This window comes from Lissotriton helveticus, chromosome 2_1, assembly GCF_964261635.1.
Source record: "Lissotriton helveticus chromosome 2_1, aLisHel1.1, whole genome shotgun sequence".
Classification (NCBI taxonomy): Eukaryota; Metazoa; Chordata; class Amphibia; order Caudata; family Salamandridae; genus Lissotriton; species Lissotriton helveticus.
Genome location: NC_136059.1, coordinates 1,066,011,660 through 1,066,029,417, shown reverse-complemented (window position 1 = coordinate 1,066,029,417; position 17,758 = coordinate 1,066,011,660). Strand labels below are relative to the sequence as shown.

Below are 17,758 nucleotides of genomic sequence, written 5' to 3'. Positions count from 1 at the left end.
CTTATGATTCAGTTTTCAAAACGTTTTATTATAAACCAATCGATCATATTGCTTCTGCGGTGGTGAATCAGCTTTGAACAAGCATAATCGGAGCCTCCTGTCCTGACATAGAATTCAAAATTTGCAAACATACGTGACAAGAATTTTCAATTCTATTAAGCACAAGGAGGCGAGGATTATCCCACCCATTGTTATTGATTTGCATTGTTATTTGATATAATCTGTATTGATGATGTTGCAAAACTTTCACATCCCTTGCCCCCCCCCCTGGTTTACATTCTTATACTCTTGCACTATATGTGTATTACGGCTATATGTCTCTTTTCAGGTTCTGACCCGAAGTAGAGTTTGCCGGTGTCATCCGTCTGCGTTTCCCCTATTTCCTGGTTCGGGGATCCAGTGTTCTTCTGCTGCCTGCTTCCAGCTCCTTTGGACCTCTGCGGCGTGCTTTGTTCTGTTCCTAATGGTCTATGTTGGATTACCCTATTGGACTTGAACTGTTTCCTCGACAAAGAAAGAGGAAGAAGGACTAACATTATGACCTTTTATACTGTATACTCTATGGTTATTCCCTGGTGTTCATGGGAAATGTAGTTTTATTTGTTACTAATTGGCTGCTGAGCATTTCATTATAAAGAAATGAGAAAAGCATAATCCTCGCCTCCTTGTCCTTAATAGAATTGAAAATTCTTGTCACGTATGTTTGCAAATTTTTAATTGGTTATAAATCAAAGGTCACTGTTGCTTGTTAAAGATCAAGTGAAGGTACGCCCATCAGTAATCGGACTGGCAGTGTTTGTTTTCCTCTAAAGATCAGGGGAGAATGATCCCAACATCCTCTGGTGAAGCCCATGGGGTAAAATACAAGAGTCCATACATTTGATGTGAACACGCAAAAGCCCAAAGATCCCAGCAAATCATATTACAGAAAAAATATTACCATTTAAACTCACATTTGCCAGCACGGTCATACAGACTTTTACAATTCATATCCCAGTGCTCCTGTGACACCCATTAGTACAAATGTTACAAATCAAGGTTAATTTCTCTACAAGTAATTACAGCGTGGTCCCAGTAGATGAGGCCTTGAGAAAACAGACTTTGCTCATAGCATGAGGCTTAAGAAAAAAGCATTATGGCATTATGTTGTACATTTGAGAATAACGCGTTTCAAAACGTTTCTTTTGCTGTGTGCTGAGTGCATAGTGTGAAAAGACAAAGGCGACTGTATATAAATAAGATGGCGACAGGCGCCAATATCCGTTTTGAAATCTAGCCCTACTTTTATTTAATAAAACGTTCTCAGTAAAATATCGTGAATTCATTATGTTAATTACACCGCATCAATAAAATTATGCGTTTTAATTAAAGCCGCGTCACCAGAACTATTAGGATTGTGGAAATATCTAATAAAGGTGTTGTGCCGAGGCCCACTCGACCAGCCGGCTGATAAAATCAAAACATTGCGAGTTTCCCAATCAACTTTTGAGATAAACTCTAGCCTGTCCTCAACTAACTGAACCTATTTTCACTCTCAAGTATCGTTTTCGTAACTCGGCTAAAGGCCTCCAGTCACAGCTAAGTACATGTCTGCTGTTTGAGGGATGTTTATTGCGCGATCATGCTGGTCAGATCTAGCGCGCGACAATTGTATCTTTTATGCCATTCATAAATGTTCATGCGTGCCATTCCTTCTGGACTGACCTAGAAATGAGGCGGCAGCTTTAAGTGGGAGGAGAGGAAGGAGGCGGTGCGCAGCGCCCCCCGCAGGCTCTTTAATCCGAGCGAGACCCAACCCTCTGCTGGCTGTACATTTCGCGAGACTTGCTTGGCGCCGTGACCCCCATGTGAGAGCAGCTCCTAGTAAACACTCCCTGCAGCTCAGCCATGGCTTCCCGGTTGTAAGAGGCGGCGAAGCGGGCTGGCATCCCTTTGCTTCCCGCCCTGCAGATTTCTTTGGACGATCATCGACGGCCATGCGCGGCCTCTGCAAGGCGTTCGTCTGACTGCAGCCTGAGAGCGAGTGGCACCGTTTGTCGCACATACAAAGGAGGAGGACGTTTTGAATTCTGGGTTCACAAAAGGCAACAAAAACTGGAATCTTTGCAGGATGTGGATACAGGTCCGAACCATTGACGGCAAAGAGACGCATACTATAGACGATTTGTCCCGTCTCACCAAGATCGAGAGTCTGAGGCTCAAGATCCAGGAGACCTTCAACGTAAACCCGGACCTGCAGAGGCTCTTCTACCGGGGGAAGCAGGTAAACAATGCCCGCCGACGCAAAAAGATGTTTTTCATGCAGGATCTCTGAAGCACCTCTTTTTTAACACTACCGTTCCCGACATGGCGAGGTTGGTAGTCCACATAAATGCCCACCGCAGACATGTATGTGTGGTATTGTTTGGGTGCGATTAGATGCAGCCCTCACGTGCACTGCGGTTATACCTCGGACATGCTAACATCGCGTGCGTCGACCAGGGGGTGGTGCCATGTGTGCTTGGATTTTTTTTGTTCCTGTCTGCGGCTGAATCCAGAAAAGCGAGAGTTGGAGAGAGCTTAGAATTCAGCACTACGAAACTGTGTTGTGGGGCCGAGATCGCCTCTAGTATAAAGTTGTTTCTGTCTTTCGGGTGAAAACTTGGGATCGGGGACGTGACTTCCCGATGAATCATATCGCAGCACTCGAAGGGAGAGGAGACTGGGCTGCTAAGACATGGGGCGTTTAAGTGTGGTGAAAAGGAGGCGGAGAGCCGGAGGATAATTTATTCCCGGAAGCGACGCTTTCAGTAGGCTTCCGTTCCGTGAGCAGGAGATGCGGTGGCCATGGCGATGACCTTTGGCCTGGTTAAAACGCACTCTTTTGGGGTACGCTAACGTTCACCAAGTCTACTTAATATACATACACATTTCCCTGCCAAACATGGGTAGTTTCTCTTATGTATCCAGACTAAATGGCCGGTTTCCTAGAGTGTCCAGTCTGGTCTCTCCCGGTTGCCCCAACCATATCGAAGCTTACAGGGGCATGGATGCGAAACGGCATTTTTCTTCGACACCCCCGCCTGTTAACACCGTGAGCGCGCGAACGGTTGCCCACACAGTAAACCAACACCACCGTCTCCATTACGTGCGGCCTCCGGCCATACCTTGAAAGAGACGCCACGCGATCCGGTCTAACGACCCTGGCGTTATGAGGGAGTATTTGGGGAATGGGACCCACGATTCTCGCACTCTGGACGTTCCCAACGACTTGCTAGCAGCGGCACGTGAGGCCGCAAAAAGCGCGTTCTAGCGTCAAAGAACGGTGGCGCGAGACGCCGACGTTAAAAGAGCGGTGGGCGGGGCCATAACGATTTCTATTCGTTGGTCTGGGTTACCTGCTAATTAGAAGCCCTGGAGCAGGGGTTGTACGTGTTGTGTATAGCCTAATATGTCCAATTCTGGATACCGTAGTTGTCCACGTGTGTGTCCCTCTTGAGTTCTTCAAAGTACGGTAAATTTAAATGTTTTCAATTGAGCATCTGGCCGGTCTTCTGAACTTCTTTTTGAGGAGCACTTTTCAAAGAAGGGGCATGGCGCCCAGGTGCTCATGCAATCATAGCTGCCAAGGTTTCAGATTACTATGTGTGACATTTTCAAAATGTCAGTGTAATTATGAGTGACGTTTCAAGGACTATGAGTGACACTTTCTCATGTGCAAAACCAAGCAATGAAGATGAGGGAATCGTATAGATAGCAGAAATTACACCCATTTTAGTATAGCTGCTAATGTTTCAGATTGCTTATGTGTGACATTTTCATACATTCCGGGGATTTATGAGTCATTCAATGACTAAATGTGTGCCACTTTCTTACGACTAAAATCATGCAATGAAGTCCATGGAAATAGACAAATATCAGAAATCACACTCATTTGAGCAACACGAAATTCGAACTGTGCAGCAGGTGCTTTTAAAGCTATCTTTTAATTTCTTAAAAAAATCAGCACCCCCCCCCCACCACAACCTCAGCTTCAGGTGTGGCTGAACCACATATAACAAATGGATCTCTCTGACAAAAGCTGCAACCCACTGAGCTATCCACATATACAGTTCATTAAAATACAATATGCTGGTAGACTTTATTTGCAGTAAGCATGTTAACCCTCTGGGCTACTTAATGGTTAGGGTGAAAACTGAAAGTGCCACTAGATAAAACTCTGACCTCTCTCGAGTGGAACATTAATCACCTGACTTATCTCTCACATAACAAGTCTCACTGTGCTGTGAAAATAAAGGCTGCTGCTTCATTGTGCCAAACTGTCAAGCAAGGATATTAAACTTTGCTCTAATAAATCATAAAAGCTGCTAGTTTAGATAAAACTTCCACCTTAGATGGCCCTACATTTACACCACAGACAGGCAACGTTAGTGTGCCCATTTCCAAGGCGCTATGCCCTCTCACCATCCTCGTAACAAACATACCAAATGTCATCAGTAGAAGATTAATAAATTAATATCACCCATACCTGAATCTCTTGACAGCTGTCAGAATGATCCACGGAGAGGTGCTGGTGGCCTGGCACCGCGTGGATCTCTAGCCTGTCTCGAGAGTTACAGAGCAAGCCATGCTAACCTGCCTCAGTCTGTGCCACCTGCTCTCACTATGAGACTCATGCTGGCGTGCTGAGTCTGGGGCACAAGTTGGGCTCTGCCTGGGCAGGGCACAGCAACAGAACTTGTCAGGGGTGAAGACCTGTAACTCTGGGCCCGGCTGGCAGGCAGAAAATTCAACATCCTGCTACAGAATGCGCGCCGACCGGACACGGCTCCTCTGCAACAATGTGTTGATGTGGGACACCGGACCCCACCCGAGGAACTGTAACAGAAAGCAGGTTTGGCTGCGCTAGTTTGTATTGTATGTATTGCACGTATCACCCGAAGGCATCAAGGCGCTTGCCTTGGGAACCCGTCCTGGCTTTTCCCTGTGGGATAACCCCTACTGGGTATCCCCAGGGTGAAAGCCAGGCATCCCGCAGCGGGTGGGCCGCCGTAGTGGAGATTAAGCAACTATTGCCCAGAGTTGCAGCGTGGGACCCCATGATTAGAATAGGCACCGAGGCGAGAATTATCGAGTCCGTGGACATTTTTGGGCTCAGGACCCTGCCGCGTCGGGAATTGAACCCTGGTCCCGGGCCAGACCTCTGCATCAGGGTCTGCCACTCTAATCAGTGAGCCACACTCCTCCACTTTAAAGAGCGTCTTAGTATAATAGTAGTTAATAAAGAAAGCCTTCTATGCCACAAAAAACAGATCTGGTATTTGCTGTATTTAATTAGGAAGATAGGTGTCTCTGCAGAGAGCAGTTTGAGACGAGGTTGCAGCTTCGCTCCTCAATATAGTATTGTCCGGGCACCGACCCTCCTGCAAGGAGAGAGTAATGGAAGTGTTTGAATCCTCAATCCGCCGCCCTTGATAACATGTCATTTCTATATTGAAAGCAATATGCTGCACTAACTACTTCACTACCTGGAAGTGCTGCGCTTTTTCCAATCAAACGAGGGCAGTAAAGCAGGCACAATCAATATTACCAGAGGAGCAGTGATAACATGAGGATGGGTGTCTGTCACTAAGTCGCGCCGTGATGTCATTTACATCAATTATGTTGAGCGCGTGAATTTCTGTTACACACTGTAGCAGCTTATAGCTGCAGACTCGCCCCCAAGACTGCCTGAAGCATAGCGCACGGCGCGAGGGCGTGGTTCGTTGAACGTAGTTTGCGGGTGGGAGTGTAGAAGGTCAGGCGGTTGTTGAGGTACCTGGGGCCCAGGTCGTGGAGGGCTTTGTGTGCGTGGGTGAGGAGGCGGAACGTGCTCCTTTTGCTGACGGGGAGCCAGTGCAGGTCTTTCAGGTGTCCGGAGATGTGGCTGTGGCGGGGGATGTCCAGGATGAGTCGTGCGGAGGCGTTCTGGATGCGTTGGAGTCTTTTCTGCAGTTTGGCTGTGGTTCCGGTGTAGAGGGTGTTTCCGTAGTCTAGTCTGCTGGTGACAAGTGCCTGGGTGACCGTCTTCCTGGTTTCGGTGGGGATCCATCGGAAGATCTTTCAGAGCATGCGTAGGATGTTGAAGCATGAAGACGAGACGGCGTTGACTTGTCTGGTCATCGACAGGGAGGAGTCCAGGATGAAGCCCAGGGTGCGTGCACGGTCCGTTGGTTTGGGCGCGCTGCCTAATGCCGGGGGCCACAAGGAGTCGTCCCAGGCAGATGGTGATGATCCAAGGATGAGGACTTCCGTCTTGTCTGAGTTCAGTTTCAAGCGGCTGTTCTTCATCCACTCGGCAACTTCTTTCGATGCGTTAGCATCACACCTGATGCGTGATACTTGGCAGGCCTGTGCAATCTATCACGCGCTCTAAACTCCCTCTTTAATTTGGGGGGCATTTTACCTGCAGGACGTGATAGGCTCACTGTAATACAGAGATAAAAGTAATCCGAGGCAAGTGAAGTTCGTATTTGAAGTTTATTACAGGAACATACAGGTGCCCACGGTGCTACGCCATCATCCTGTGGTTTCCGTCAGCCACTGGCCAACAGTGGCATTCGGAAGCCACAGAGTGAGTGAGCAGTCCCGGGCCACATCTCAAATAACATGTTCACAACATGCATTGTAAGTACAGTTAAAGCATAACAATTCTCGAGCACATGCATGTCCAGTAAGTGTGGGAAAATAAAGCAGAGACTAATACAATGTACTTATAATTACTTCTGCTTTCCTCTTATAAATCAAAATAAACTGAAACTACTACTAGAGAACAAAATCTCTATACTTCATTGGTACGACAACATTGTGTGACTGCCTAGGTACTGAATGCTTTTTATCATGTGAAGTACCTGTAACCATTGTGTCGCATGGAATACTCGCACTGTTTCGAGAGACGCAATAGGACTTCTTGGGTATCAACCATTTTGGGCATGTGTAAACCAGCGTGTGTGTGAGTTAGCATGCAGCAAGTCCACATTCCTGTCCTTGGCCAACATTTAATTGGAAGGCCAATGAGAAATATCACGTAAACTATCACAGTAGAAATTTTTATGAGCCAAAATCTTGTTCGCCTGCTCAAGAGAAAGTTTGATCAAACACTTCCTACTCCACCATCCCATATTTTTTCCCAAAACAAAGAACCTTTTGACTCTTCAAACTTGAACAGAGACGAAAAAAATAGACGTCCCATTCTTAACTTTGATTGGGCTTTTAATCATTACCCAATCCCCAACCACAAAATCTTGATCTTTCACCAGGTGTCTTGAGTCAAAAAACATCATTTTCATAATTTGTCATTAGGAGGTGTTTTGTAACATTTTCTTTAATGGTACATGTACATCAGCTAGATCTAACGCTTAAATCTTTGATCCAATCAGGACACACATTTGCTCGGGGATCGATTTTACTCAATAGGCGGAAAGGATATGTCCCAGTGGTAGAGTGTGGGGTAATGAAATATGACCAACGTTTCTTCTTCAAGAATGAAATAGCAAACATTTACACATGTATCTTGATATGAAATGAGTTCCATTGTTAGTCACCAATTCTCGAGGATGTCCGTCAACATTGAAGACCCTGTCCAAAAACTTGATGACTGCCATGGTGTTGGATGTATAAGAAAATTCGAAGTAAATCCATTTTGATTAATAGTCTATTAAGACCATCACCATCACGTCAGCAGGTAACAGATCAAACTGACCTACAAAATCTAATGCAAATTTGCTTGAAGCCTTATTAGGTATAGGCAAAACATGTAAAGAAGTATGAGCGGTTTTTCAGTGTTTATACGACAACAAACAGGTCTGACATCTGTTGATCCATTGTGACACATTACCATCCAATAAGGGCCTCCATAAGTACTGTTTAAGAATTTTACAGGTCCCACCAACCACTATACGTCCTTCATTTGCTGCTTCAGTTAGCCCACCATGCAAAGATACTGGCGGGACACAGACATCAGCACCCATAATAATGACTTTACCAATAGACAATTCTGTGTGTACTTGTGCAAAAGATTTGAGAGGAGATGTAACCGAGCGCTCCTTAGGCCACCCTTTTCTTACGAACTCCATTGCTGATTGTAAGAACTCATCCTGATGTGTGGCATCCACTTTATATATTGTACCACACATACAGACTCTATCATATCATCAACATTTGTAATCACATATTCCACATCGTCTTGTGTGTCATCTTGTACAGTACCCTGCAAAGGATTTCTGGAAAGGCAATCGCGACTGACATTTCGTCTGCCAGATATGTACCGTATAAAGAAATGGAGTTCCTGTACATGTGACAAAAGTCTCACTAACCTCGCAGAGGCATTGCCAGTTCTATTGCCATATAAGAAATGTAGTAATGGATTGTGGTCGCTAACAATTTTTAATTGCGTTCCCCACAAAACATCTTAAAATCTTCTACAGCCCAGGTACAGGCAAGGGCCTCTGTTGTATATATGTACTTCATTCAATATGGCTTCTTGGTGTTAGTAGTCCTTTCTCAGTGTTTCTATCTTCCCAACCTCCCATAGTACCATAGTGTGTTCTATCTGGTATGTGGAGATTCCAGCCTTGGCAGTTGATGGTCTGGTCAGCGGTGAGGTTTACTGCTCTGCTGTGCTATCTTGTACTAACTTAATAAACCTATCTTAATAACCTGAAGACGTGTCCTGCTACCTACCTAATCTACTTACAACAGCCTCACACTCTTTTGTGCTGTACTGAGACTCCACCTGTTTAAGTCTTTAGAAGCAAAACCGACAGTGTGCTGTTTACCTGAAATCCATTGACCAAGCACAGCACCAAGGCCATGCTGGCTAGCAGCAACAGTGAGAACACTTTTCTGTCATGAAATATAAAATAACACTGGAGCATTGACAATGAACCCTTTAATATTCTGGAAAGCTTCATCAAAGATGATTTCCCACTTGAACCCATACACCTCTGCTGTAGGCAGTTCCTTCGTGTATGGGCCTTTACCCACACCCACTCCCCTGGCTGTAGATCATGGGCTGGTAGAGTGGCTGCTTCTGGGAGGTATTTCAGCACCTTACAATGGAGGTAACGTAAAATGTCAGTTAGCTTCCTACAGTAACAAAGCAATAGATCATCAGTTATTGACAGGGGGGCCGTTGACATATGTCCTGGAATGTGCATTGGCCTGCCAAACACGATGTCGTTTGGGCTCAGCTTCGTTACCCTGTCTGGTGTACTTCTCATTGCTAGTAGTGCTAAGGACAGTGCATCTACCCAGGAGAGGTCTGTTGATGCACAAATCTTCGCTATTTTATTTTTCAACACCTCATTCTTTCTCTCAACAGCACCTGCAGCTGGTGGGTGATAGGCACAGTGCAGTTTCTGCGTTATCGCAAGCCCCTTACATAGTCCTTTTTAGGTCGAGCCTAGATTGCTGTCTGCTCGACAACTATTGTTGTCCGTTTCTGGGAATGTAGACACGAGTCGGACGCGCGCTTCTCCAGTGTCAGTTTTGTCCGTGTGAGCGCACCTCTGAGACGCGCTTGCGCAGACGCACACACAGCCCCTGCTTTCGCTTGGCTCGCATGCACTAACGGCGCACACACACACAGCCAGCCCCCACCCCCCTGCACACACACACACACACACAGGTGCGCGCTCACATACACATGCTGCCGCCCCCCCATCCCCCTGCACACACACACACACACACAGACACGCACGCATACACCCGCCGCCGCCCCTACCCCCCCTGCACACACACACACAGACACACACCCCCGCCCCCCCTTACAACTAAGCCCCACTCACCGCATCGCCGCCACTCCTGACTTCTGCAGCCACCGCGGGGCTCTCCCTCAGGCATGGGAGCCCCGCGTCACCAATGCTGCTCTCTGGCACTCCGTGGATGCGGGCTTCACGCAGAAGGTGGAAGTCCCGCCCCACGACCGGCTTCACGCTGCCGAACTTCCGGTTTCTAGGCCAGGTTACAATCCTTGTCTATTTTGGTATACAGAGGCTAGAAAAGGATCAACATGTCCAATGAGCCTCGAAGGACACGTAGCCGCAACTTCCAACCGAAGCAGTCAACAAAGCCGATTTGCTCCTAGGCGGCCACTAGCATGAAGCGAGTGCACCGGCCATCTTAGAATAACCAGTGTTCGTGGGTTGCCTATTGAAGGTCAGCGAACGATCTCTCGTTTTGGTCGTTTTTGTAAGTGTGTATTGTTATTACGTTCAACACATTCTAGATTGCGTTGTAGAATTTTGAATACTGATTTGCTGGCAGACAATATTGTTTATGTTTTAATCAAGAAACTCATAAGAGATACGTAATATTCGTGTTTTGTTTCTATAAATAAAAAGGCGTGTTTTACGTTATATTGGTGGTAAACGTGTGTCCGCAAAGGCGAAATCTTTCGGTATTAAGGGGGCCGAGTTATTCGCATAGCGAAATGTAGTCTCTTTTCTATCTCTGGCAACAAGGAGTAATATTTAACCCTATTCCTCAGGATGTGCCTCGGACTACTAGGGACCTTGTGTCCAATCTCTGAATTGAGGTTATTTTCACTGGAAAATCCACCTGTTTCACTGCACCGCCGATCTGAATAATAGATTTTGTGTGCCTCAGATTCTCATTTGCTAATCTGTAACTCTTAAAGTGTTCACCAAAACAACCGAGTCTTTAAATGCTATATATTGTGCAAGTAAATGCTGCCCCCAATGCACTCCTCACCTCATCCTCCTAGCAGAAACAAATTTAACTAGTATCTATCACCATCTTCATCCAACCAGCAAGCAAACCAGCAAACCACACTTCTTTTATACACTCCCAACCAGAAGAGTGCTTTAAAACTCTTTTTACTCTCACTACAAATATGACAACACAGCTTACAATGAGCTGTCCATCAACTCATTGTACATTTTATCGAGAACAACAGTTCACACTGAAGCACTCATTCTACAGTCCTGCAATACATGTGTGTAAGTAGGCTTCTTATAGAATGCAAATTGATGCAAAGGAGCAGTGAGCATTTAATGTGTACAGAGTAGGGATTAACAAGGCAGTGAAGAGAAGGGAACTCCATTAAGTAAGGAATAACAGAAATACGTTCAGGTGTACAGCGTGTGAAAGAAAAGCGAGCCACACGCGGGGCACAACTCTTCATTAGATGTGAGCTAACAGAAGAAGTTACACAGGAATGGGGTGTTGCTTCAGTAGTTGTTCTTTATTTCTCTTCGGAAGTGGAGGTAGAACAGAGAGGTAGCCAGACCGAAATTGGAATGTAGCACCAGATTCTCAATTCACTGCAGAACAACTGTAATCTTTTCTTCTCCTTCTTGCACTTTCTTGTCTGCATCATGGCAATGCTACTGCCGGTGATATGAAGCTGGAGACCTTGATCTTTTCAGTTGCGGTGTAGTGCTTAATCTTACCTCCTGAAAATTGGTGCAATACACTCTGAAAGTGATGCTTGGTTTTAGAGGTGGAATACAGCTCTTTGAACAGAAGGTGATACTATTGAACCTCTATAGCCCTTTGATTAGGTGGGCCAGATCATTAAGAATATCTTAGTTTATTCAGTTTGGACTGTGGGACTTGGGCGAGGAAGGGACTGCCTCAGTCGAGATGTAACTAGACCAATGCTTGGATCACTTTTCTGGAGTCAGATTTCAAGAGTAAAAGTGTCACTTTGCAGAGTATGAAGAGTTGATAACGTTTTCAGCCTTCTTTGCAATGTTGCACCACTCCACTTTATACCAATTCACTCTACCCCACTCTGCTCTCCAACGCCGCAAGCTGCCACTGAATTCTCTGCCACTCTGCTATGCGCCACTCTACTGCACTCTACCCCAATGCACTGTACATCACTACTCCCTACGCCACTCTGCCCTGCATCGCGCCACTATACGCCATTACACTTATTTAAAAAAATTAAAAGCCATTGTTATTTGTAATATCAATACATCTAAGTCACATAAATACAAACATTTTGCATTACAAATGCTATAGGTGTCACATTTGCGAAAGTTATAACTATTGGCATTGTAAATGACAAAGCTATTAATTTAGCTATTTTCAAAACCAACACATGAATAAAAAAAATGTCATTTACAAGACCAATAGCTCAAACTTTCATAATGCGAGACCTATTGCATTGCAAATGCTTGCTTTTCTTGCCTCTGTGTGTGTGTGTGGCGCTGTGTGTGTGTGGCGCTGTGTGTGTGTGTGTGGCGCTGTGTGTGTGTGTGTGGCTCTGTGTGTGTGTGTGGCTCTGTGTGTGTGTGTGGCTCTGTGTGTGTGTGTGGCTCTGTGTGTGTGTGTGTGGCTCTGTGTGTGTGTGGCTCTGTCTGTGTGAGGGTGGCTCTGTCTGTGTGAGGGTGGCTCTGTCTGTGTGAGGGTGGCTCTGTCTGTGTGAGGGTGGCTCTGTGTGTGTGGGTGGCTCTGCGTGTGGGTGGCTCTAGGTGAATGACTGTGGGTGGCTCTGTGTGGGTGGCTCTGTATGTGTGTGTGGGTGGCTTTGTGTGTGGCTCTGTGTGTGTGTGCAAATGCAATAGGTCTCGCATTTGCGAGAGATTAAGCTATTGGCATTGTAAATGACAATGCCATTTATTTATATGTTTTAAAAACAAAAACACAAATAAAGAATGTCATGAGCAATGCCAATAGCTCTAACTTTAACAATGCCGAGACCATTGAATTGTAAATGCTTGTATTACATGGGAGATGAATGCAGGCCCATTGTCGGATGCAAGCAGGGAGGGTACCCCAAATCTTGGCAGTAGTTCTTTCAGCAGGCACTTGGCCACACTCTGTGCATCATAATGTTTAGTGGGGTAAGCCTCTGTCCATTTACTAAACATGCATACCACCACCAAAACATATTTGTATTTCTGGGTGGGGGGCATTTCGATAAAATCAAGTTGAAGGCTTTCAAATGGTCCATGAGTTGGGGGGAAGTGGCCAGGGGCAGTTGGTGTATGTACCTTTCCCTGTGTTATATTGGGCACAGACAGAACATTGCTTGCAAAGTCTTTCTGCTGTCTGACGAAATTTGGAGTTGTACCAACACTGGGAAAACAGTCTAATCATACCATCTCGCCCTACATGTGAAGGCCCATGAAAGAGTCTGGCCATTGAAGGAAGCATGGTGGAAGGCAAACATATCCTTCCATTAGGCCCTGTCCATAACCACTCCTTGGATTGTACGCAGCCATGTTGGGCCCATTCCTCTTTTTCCCCGTTGCCCGCCCTCATCTGAATCTGTATGGGGTCAAAATGTAAGGAATCACTGTCATTCCTGGTGTCTGTTTTACTGTCCACTAATTGTATCGTAGTTAGCTGGCAGCCTGTAAGCTCTATCCTCTTTGCTTCTTGATCAATGAAAGCATTGCCTCTGGACACAGGGTCTTTTGAGGAGGTGTGAGCGGCACATTTTATAATGGCCACTTTGGAAGGAAGTAGCTGTGCTTGGAGGAGGTCACAAATCAATTGTGCATGCTGTATCTGTTGGCCAGCTGATGTGAGGAATCCCCTCATTGACCACAGTTGGCCAAAGTCATGACCCACCCCAAAGGTGTACTGGCTGTCTGTGTATATATTCACTTTCTTCACTTCAGCCCATGCACATGCCCTTGTAAGTGCCACGAGTTTGGCTGCCTGTGCACTCTTCGCTATGGTCAGTCTCCCACCTTCCAATAATTTAGTAGCTGTGCCCACTGCATAGGGTGCTTGTAATACCCCTCGGTCATCCCTCAGCAACGACCCATCTACAAACAAATCTCCTTGAGCATCGGGGAGTCGTGTATCTTTAATGTCTACTCTTACTTTTGTATGCCTATCTATGACCATGGCACAATCATGAAAGGAATCATCTGAATCAAAATCCTCCAGCTAGTGTTCAGTTGGTAGCAAACACGCAGGGTTCAGGGTTGTACATCTCTTGATGACAATGTGTGGTGTCAACAGTACCAACTCATACCTGGTGAGGCGTGCATTTGTGAGATGCTGTGTCTTAGTGGATGTGAGAAGTGTGTCCACGGCATGTGGAACGTATAAAACTAGTGTGTGTCCTAACACTAGGTTGTATGACTGTTCCACAGCAAGTGCCGCAGCTGCCACTGCTTTTAGGCACGGCGGGAGCCCTGAGGCCACTGGGTCTAGCGTGGCAGAGTAATATGCCACTGGGTGGTAGAAGGCTCCATGTTTCTGAGCCAAGACCCCCATTGAGCAACCTCCCTTCTCGTGACAGAACATGTGAAAATTCTTGCTATAATTGGGGATGCCTAATGCTGGTGCTTCACGCAACCCTCTTTTCAGTTCATTGAAAGCTTTCTCACATTCCTGTGACCAAGGTACAATGTCAGGTATGTCTTTGTGTGTGAGTGCCTGCAAGGGTTTCGCAATGAAAGAGAAATTGGGTATCCAGTGACGACAGTATCCTGCTACTCCTAAGAATGCTCTAACCTCCTTCTGAGTGCGGGGTCTGGGAAAATGGATGATGGTCGATATTCTGTCAGGCAGCAACTTCCTGCTGCCTTCTGTTAGTTCATGGCCTAGATACTTCAGAGGCGAGGCAAATCTGTAGCTTCTTGGGAGAGACTTTGTATCCCTTTAGTGCTAAATGGCACAGGACAGCGATGGTGTCCTTTACGCAAGCCTCCCTCGAAGGCGAGGCCAAAATCAAATCATCAATATACTGGATAAGTGTGGATCTCCCCTTAAGTACCAGGGAGTCTAAATCTGTTTTTAAGGCATGTGTGAAAATAGAAGGTGACTCTGTATAGCCCTGCACGAGTCTCGTCCAACAAAATCTCTTCTGTCTGAAACTAAAGGAGAAGAAATGTTGGCTGTCAGGGTGCAAGGGGATGGTAAAGAAGGCAGAGTTAAGATCCATCACTGTGAAGGTGGTGGCTGTCACTGGGATGTTGGATAGTATTGTTGCTGGGTTTGGGACCACCGGGAAAGAGGGCAACACTATTTTATTCAATTCTCTCAGATCCTGTGTGAATCTGTAGACAGGGGCCCCGTCCGAGCCCTTTGTAGCTTTTTTCACCGGAGGTATGGGTGTGTTACATTGACTGTACTGAATCTCCCTTAGAATTCCTTGCTTCAAGAGGTCCTGTATGACTGGTGTGATGCCTTCCTCCCCCTCTTTAGGAATCTTGTATTGTGGCACTCTTGGGAGAATTGCTCCTGGCTTTAGTTTTATCTGGACTGGTGGGTAGTTTAATACCCGCCCTACGTCATTGGCACTGGTGGCCCAGACTTCAGGCGGCACAGTGGCGTAGTTCTGGCGGTATTGTAGGGTCAGTGCATGTCATAAACGCTTGTAACATGAGGCCATTGGTCTTGCTCTCTAGAAAGACCCCTGTTGGTGAACAGTGTACGGTGCATTGCAATTTACATAACAAATCTCTACCCAGCAAATTCACGGGGCAAAATCTGCTAAGGATAAACTGATGGTGCACTGTTATTGTACCTACTACAAACTGTAGTGGCTCAGTAAGGAATTCTGTAATGGGTTGTCCGGTCATGCCTACTGCGGTTACCGTAATCCTAGAAAGTGGAGCCTCAGGTGTTGTTAACGCCTTCAGCATTGTTCTTTGAGCCCCCGTATCAATTAGGAGTGGAAAAACCCTACCCAATATTTTTCCCTCTACATAGGGTCCGGATTGATCCACTGCTATTGCTGGGGCTATCACGCAGTTTCTCACTTTCAGGCATCCCTAGAATGAAATTGGAGGCGGTGGTTCGGGCCAGTCATTGCCTACTGGTGTCCACCCCTCTCCCCCGTCCATTGTTGCTGGTGTTGAGGCTTGTGTTCCTGTTGCACATTGTTCCGGTACCCTGTGGGCCGAGTGTAATTGGTGTGCTGGTGTCGGCCCTCCTGCCCGCTGTTCTGCTTGTACCTATTGTCCTCATTCCATTTCTTCAATATTGGGCAATCTGCTTTCCAATGGTTGGGGTCCTTACAATAGAAACATGCTGTTCCTTGTGGTGGCAGGGAGGCTGATCTGCGGGGTAAGGCAGGTGTCCTACTGTTCTGTTGTATCCCTGCACCTCGTGCCCCCCCTCTGCTCCTTTTCCTCCCTCTGCTGTTGCTGTAAAATCGTTCTTGTGCTACCATTAGCCTCACTTTTTCTTTCTTTAATTTTTTTGTCTCCATTGCCTGCGCACTAGACTGAAAATATGAGCAGTACCTTGCTGCCGCCAACACTTTCTCTATTGGTTCTTGCTGCCAGCAGACAAAAGAAGTTTGCAAGTGTGTTTTGATAGGTGGTGTGAGACCTTGTACAAATGTTGTTACCAGGCCCGGCATCGCTTCCCCCATAGGGTTTTTCAATCCACTGTTCTGCCTATATACTTGCAGGAGGCGGTCGAAATATGTATTCACACTTTCGTCCTTCTCCTGTTTAGTACTCGTTATTTTACTCCAATCAACCCTATCTTCCGGTACCCTCTCCTTCAAATGTTCTACCACCTTCGTGTATAATTCATCTACTGCTGGACCTGGCATCCCGCCCTTGCCCCTCAGTGGCTCCACATCTGGCCACCCAATTTTCCGTTTACAGTCTTCCCAAAGGTCCTTTGGGACAATTCTATTAAACAATGTGTCCAAATCCCTCCATAGTAATCCTCCCAGGGCAGCCATTCGCTTTAATTCTTCGTACCACTTCCGTGGTTCATCTCTAAGTTTGGGAAAGTCTCTAGTAAAACAATTAATGTCCTGCCTGGACCATTGGACATAAACATGCTAAATCATTTGGCGCACTGCCGGATGGTGGCGAGATTTCCCGTAGGGGCATGATAAGCCATGGAACTTCTGTTGTGTTGGCTGCGGTGGTGCAATGGGCCAGGGTCTGGTCTACATCATTCACTGCACATGTGTGTATTAACTGTTTTCATTGTTGCAATTTGTCTACCGCATATCTAAGCGTGTCCTGCAACTTAGATTCCCCCCATGTTACTAAATCTGAGTCTGTAAATCCAAACTTCCCTACTTCCCAGTCATATTGTGCTGGTAGTGAGGTATGGCTACCCGTGGTTGTCTGGGTGTTGGCTTGCTTAGCAAATGCCGAATGAGCTTGGGGTGCCTTGTTCATTAACTCTGCTCGTGCTAAGGACAACGTTTTCTCTAAATACTTTCTACTCTGTGTTTGTATAAAGGAGTCCACTGTGAGTGAGCCCTCAATGAGCCGTTGTAGTAGTGCTTGACAAGAATCGCTCTTTAGCATCAATTTTGGTGAATTTGGAGTGGATGCGGAAGCGCCTCCCACCCCTCCCCCGAAGCTGCCTCGTCTTTTGCTCTCTGGAGCTGACTCTTTATCTGCCAAACATTGCTCTAAAATCGAAATGTCGTGTTCTGTGCAGTGGACATGTTAAAATGCATCCCATATTAGTGAATGCCACTGTGACTGAGTGAGTCATTCTGTGATTTATCTTCAAATAATTGCTGCCACTGTCTGTCAATTAATTTAGGAATTTTAACCTTTTTCTTAGTGCACTCCTTTAGAATGTTATGTTTCTTATCGTTGTATTCTGAAGCTGCTTGGACAGCAGTTTCCCGCATTAGTTTAAGAGAAACCAGGTCTTGGACCGCGTCCAAATCCAATCTTGTAACCTTATCTTTCCGCGCTCTGTGTACAAAGGTTACTGCTGCCTCCCGCTCCTCGGGAGTTAGCTCAGTGTGTTCTGGCTCAGTTGCAGGCAGCGGTGAATCACATCCCAAGCCCCCCAAGAGAATATCTTCTAGGTGTTG

At 46.2% G+C, this 17,758-nt stretch overlaps 1 protein-coding gene across 1 annotated transcript in view; it reads left to right on the top strand.

The window, feature by feature from the left end:
• Positions 1 to 1,777: 1,777 nt before the first annotated feature.
• UHRF2 (ubiquitin like with PHD and ring finger domains 2) overlaps positions 1,778 to 17,758 on the top strand; it is a 600,873-nt gene continuing 584,892 nt past the window's right edge. Inside the window, exon 1 of the mRNA XM_078675867.1 lies at positions 1,778 to 2,263. Coding sequence (XP_078531993.1) covers positions 2,111 to 2,263 — 153 coding nt within the window. The 5' untranslated portion in view covers positions 1,778 to 2,110. The remainder of the gene's footprint in view (positions 2,264 to 17,758) is intronic.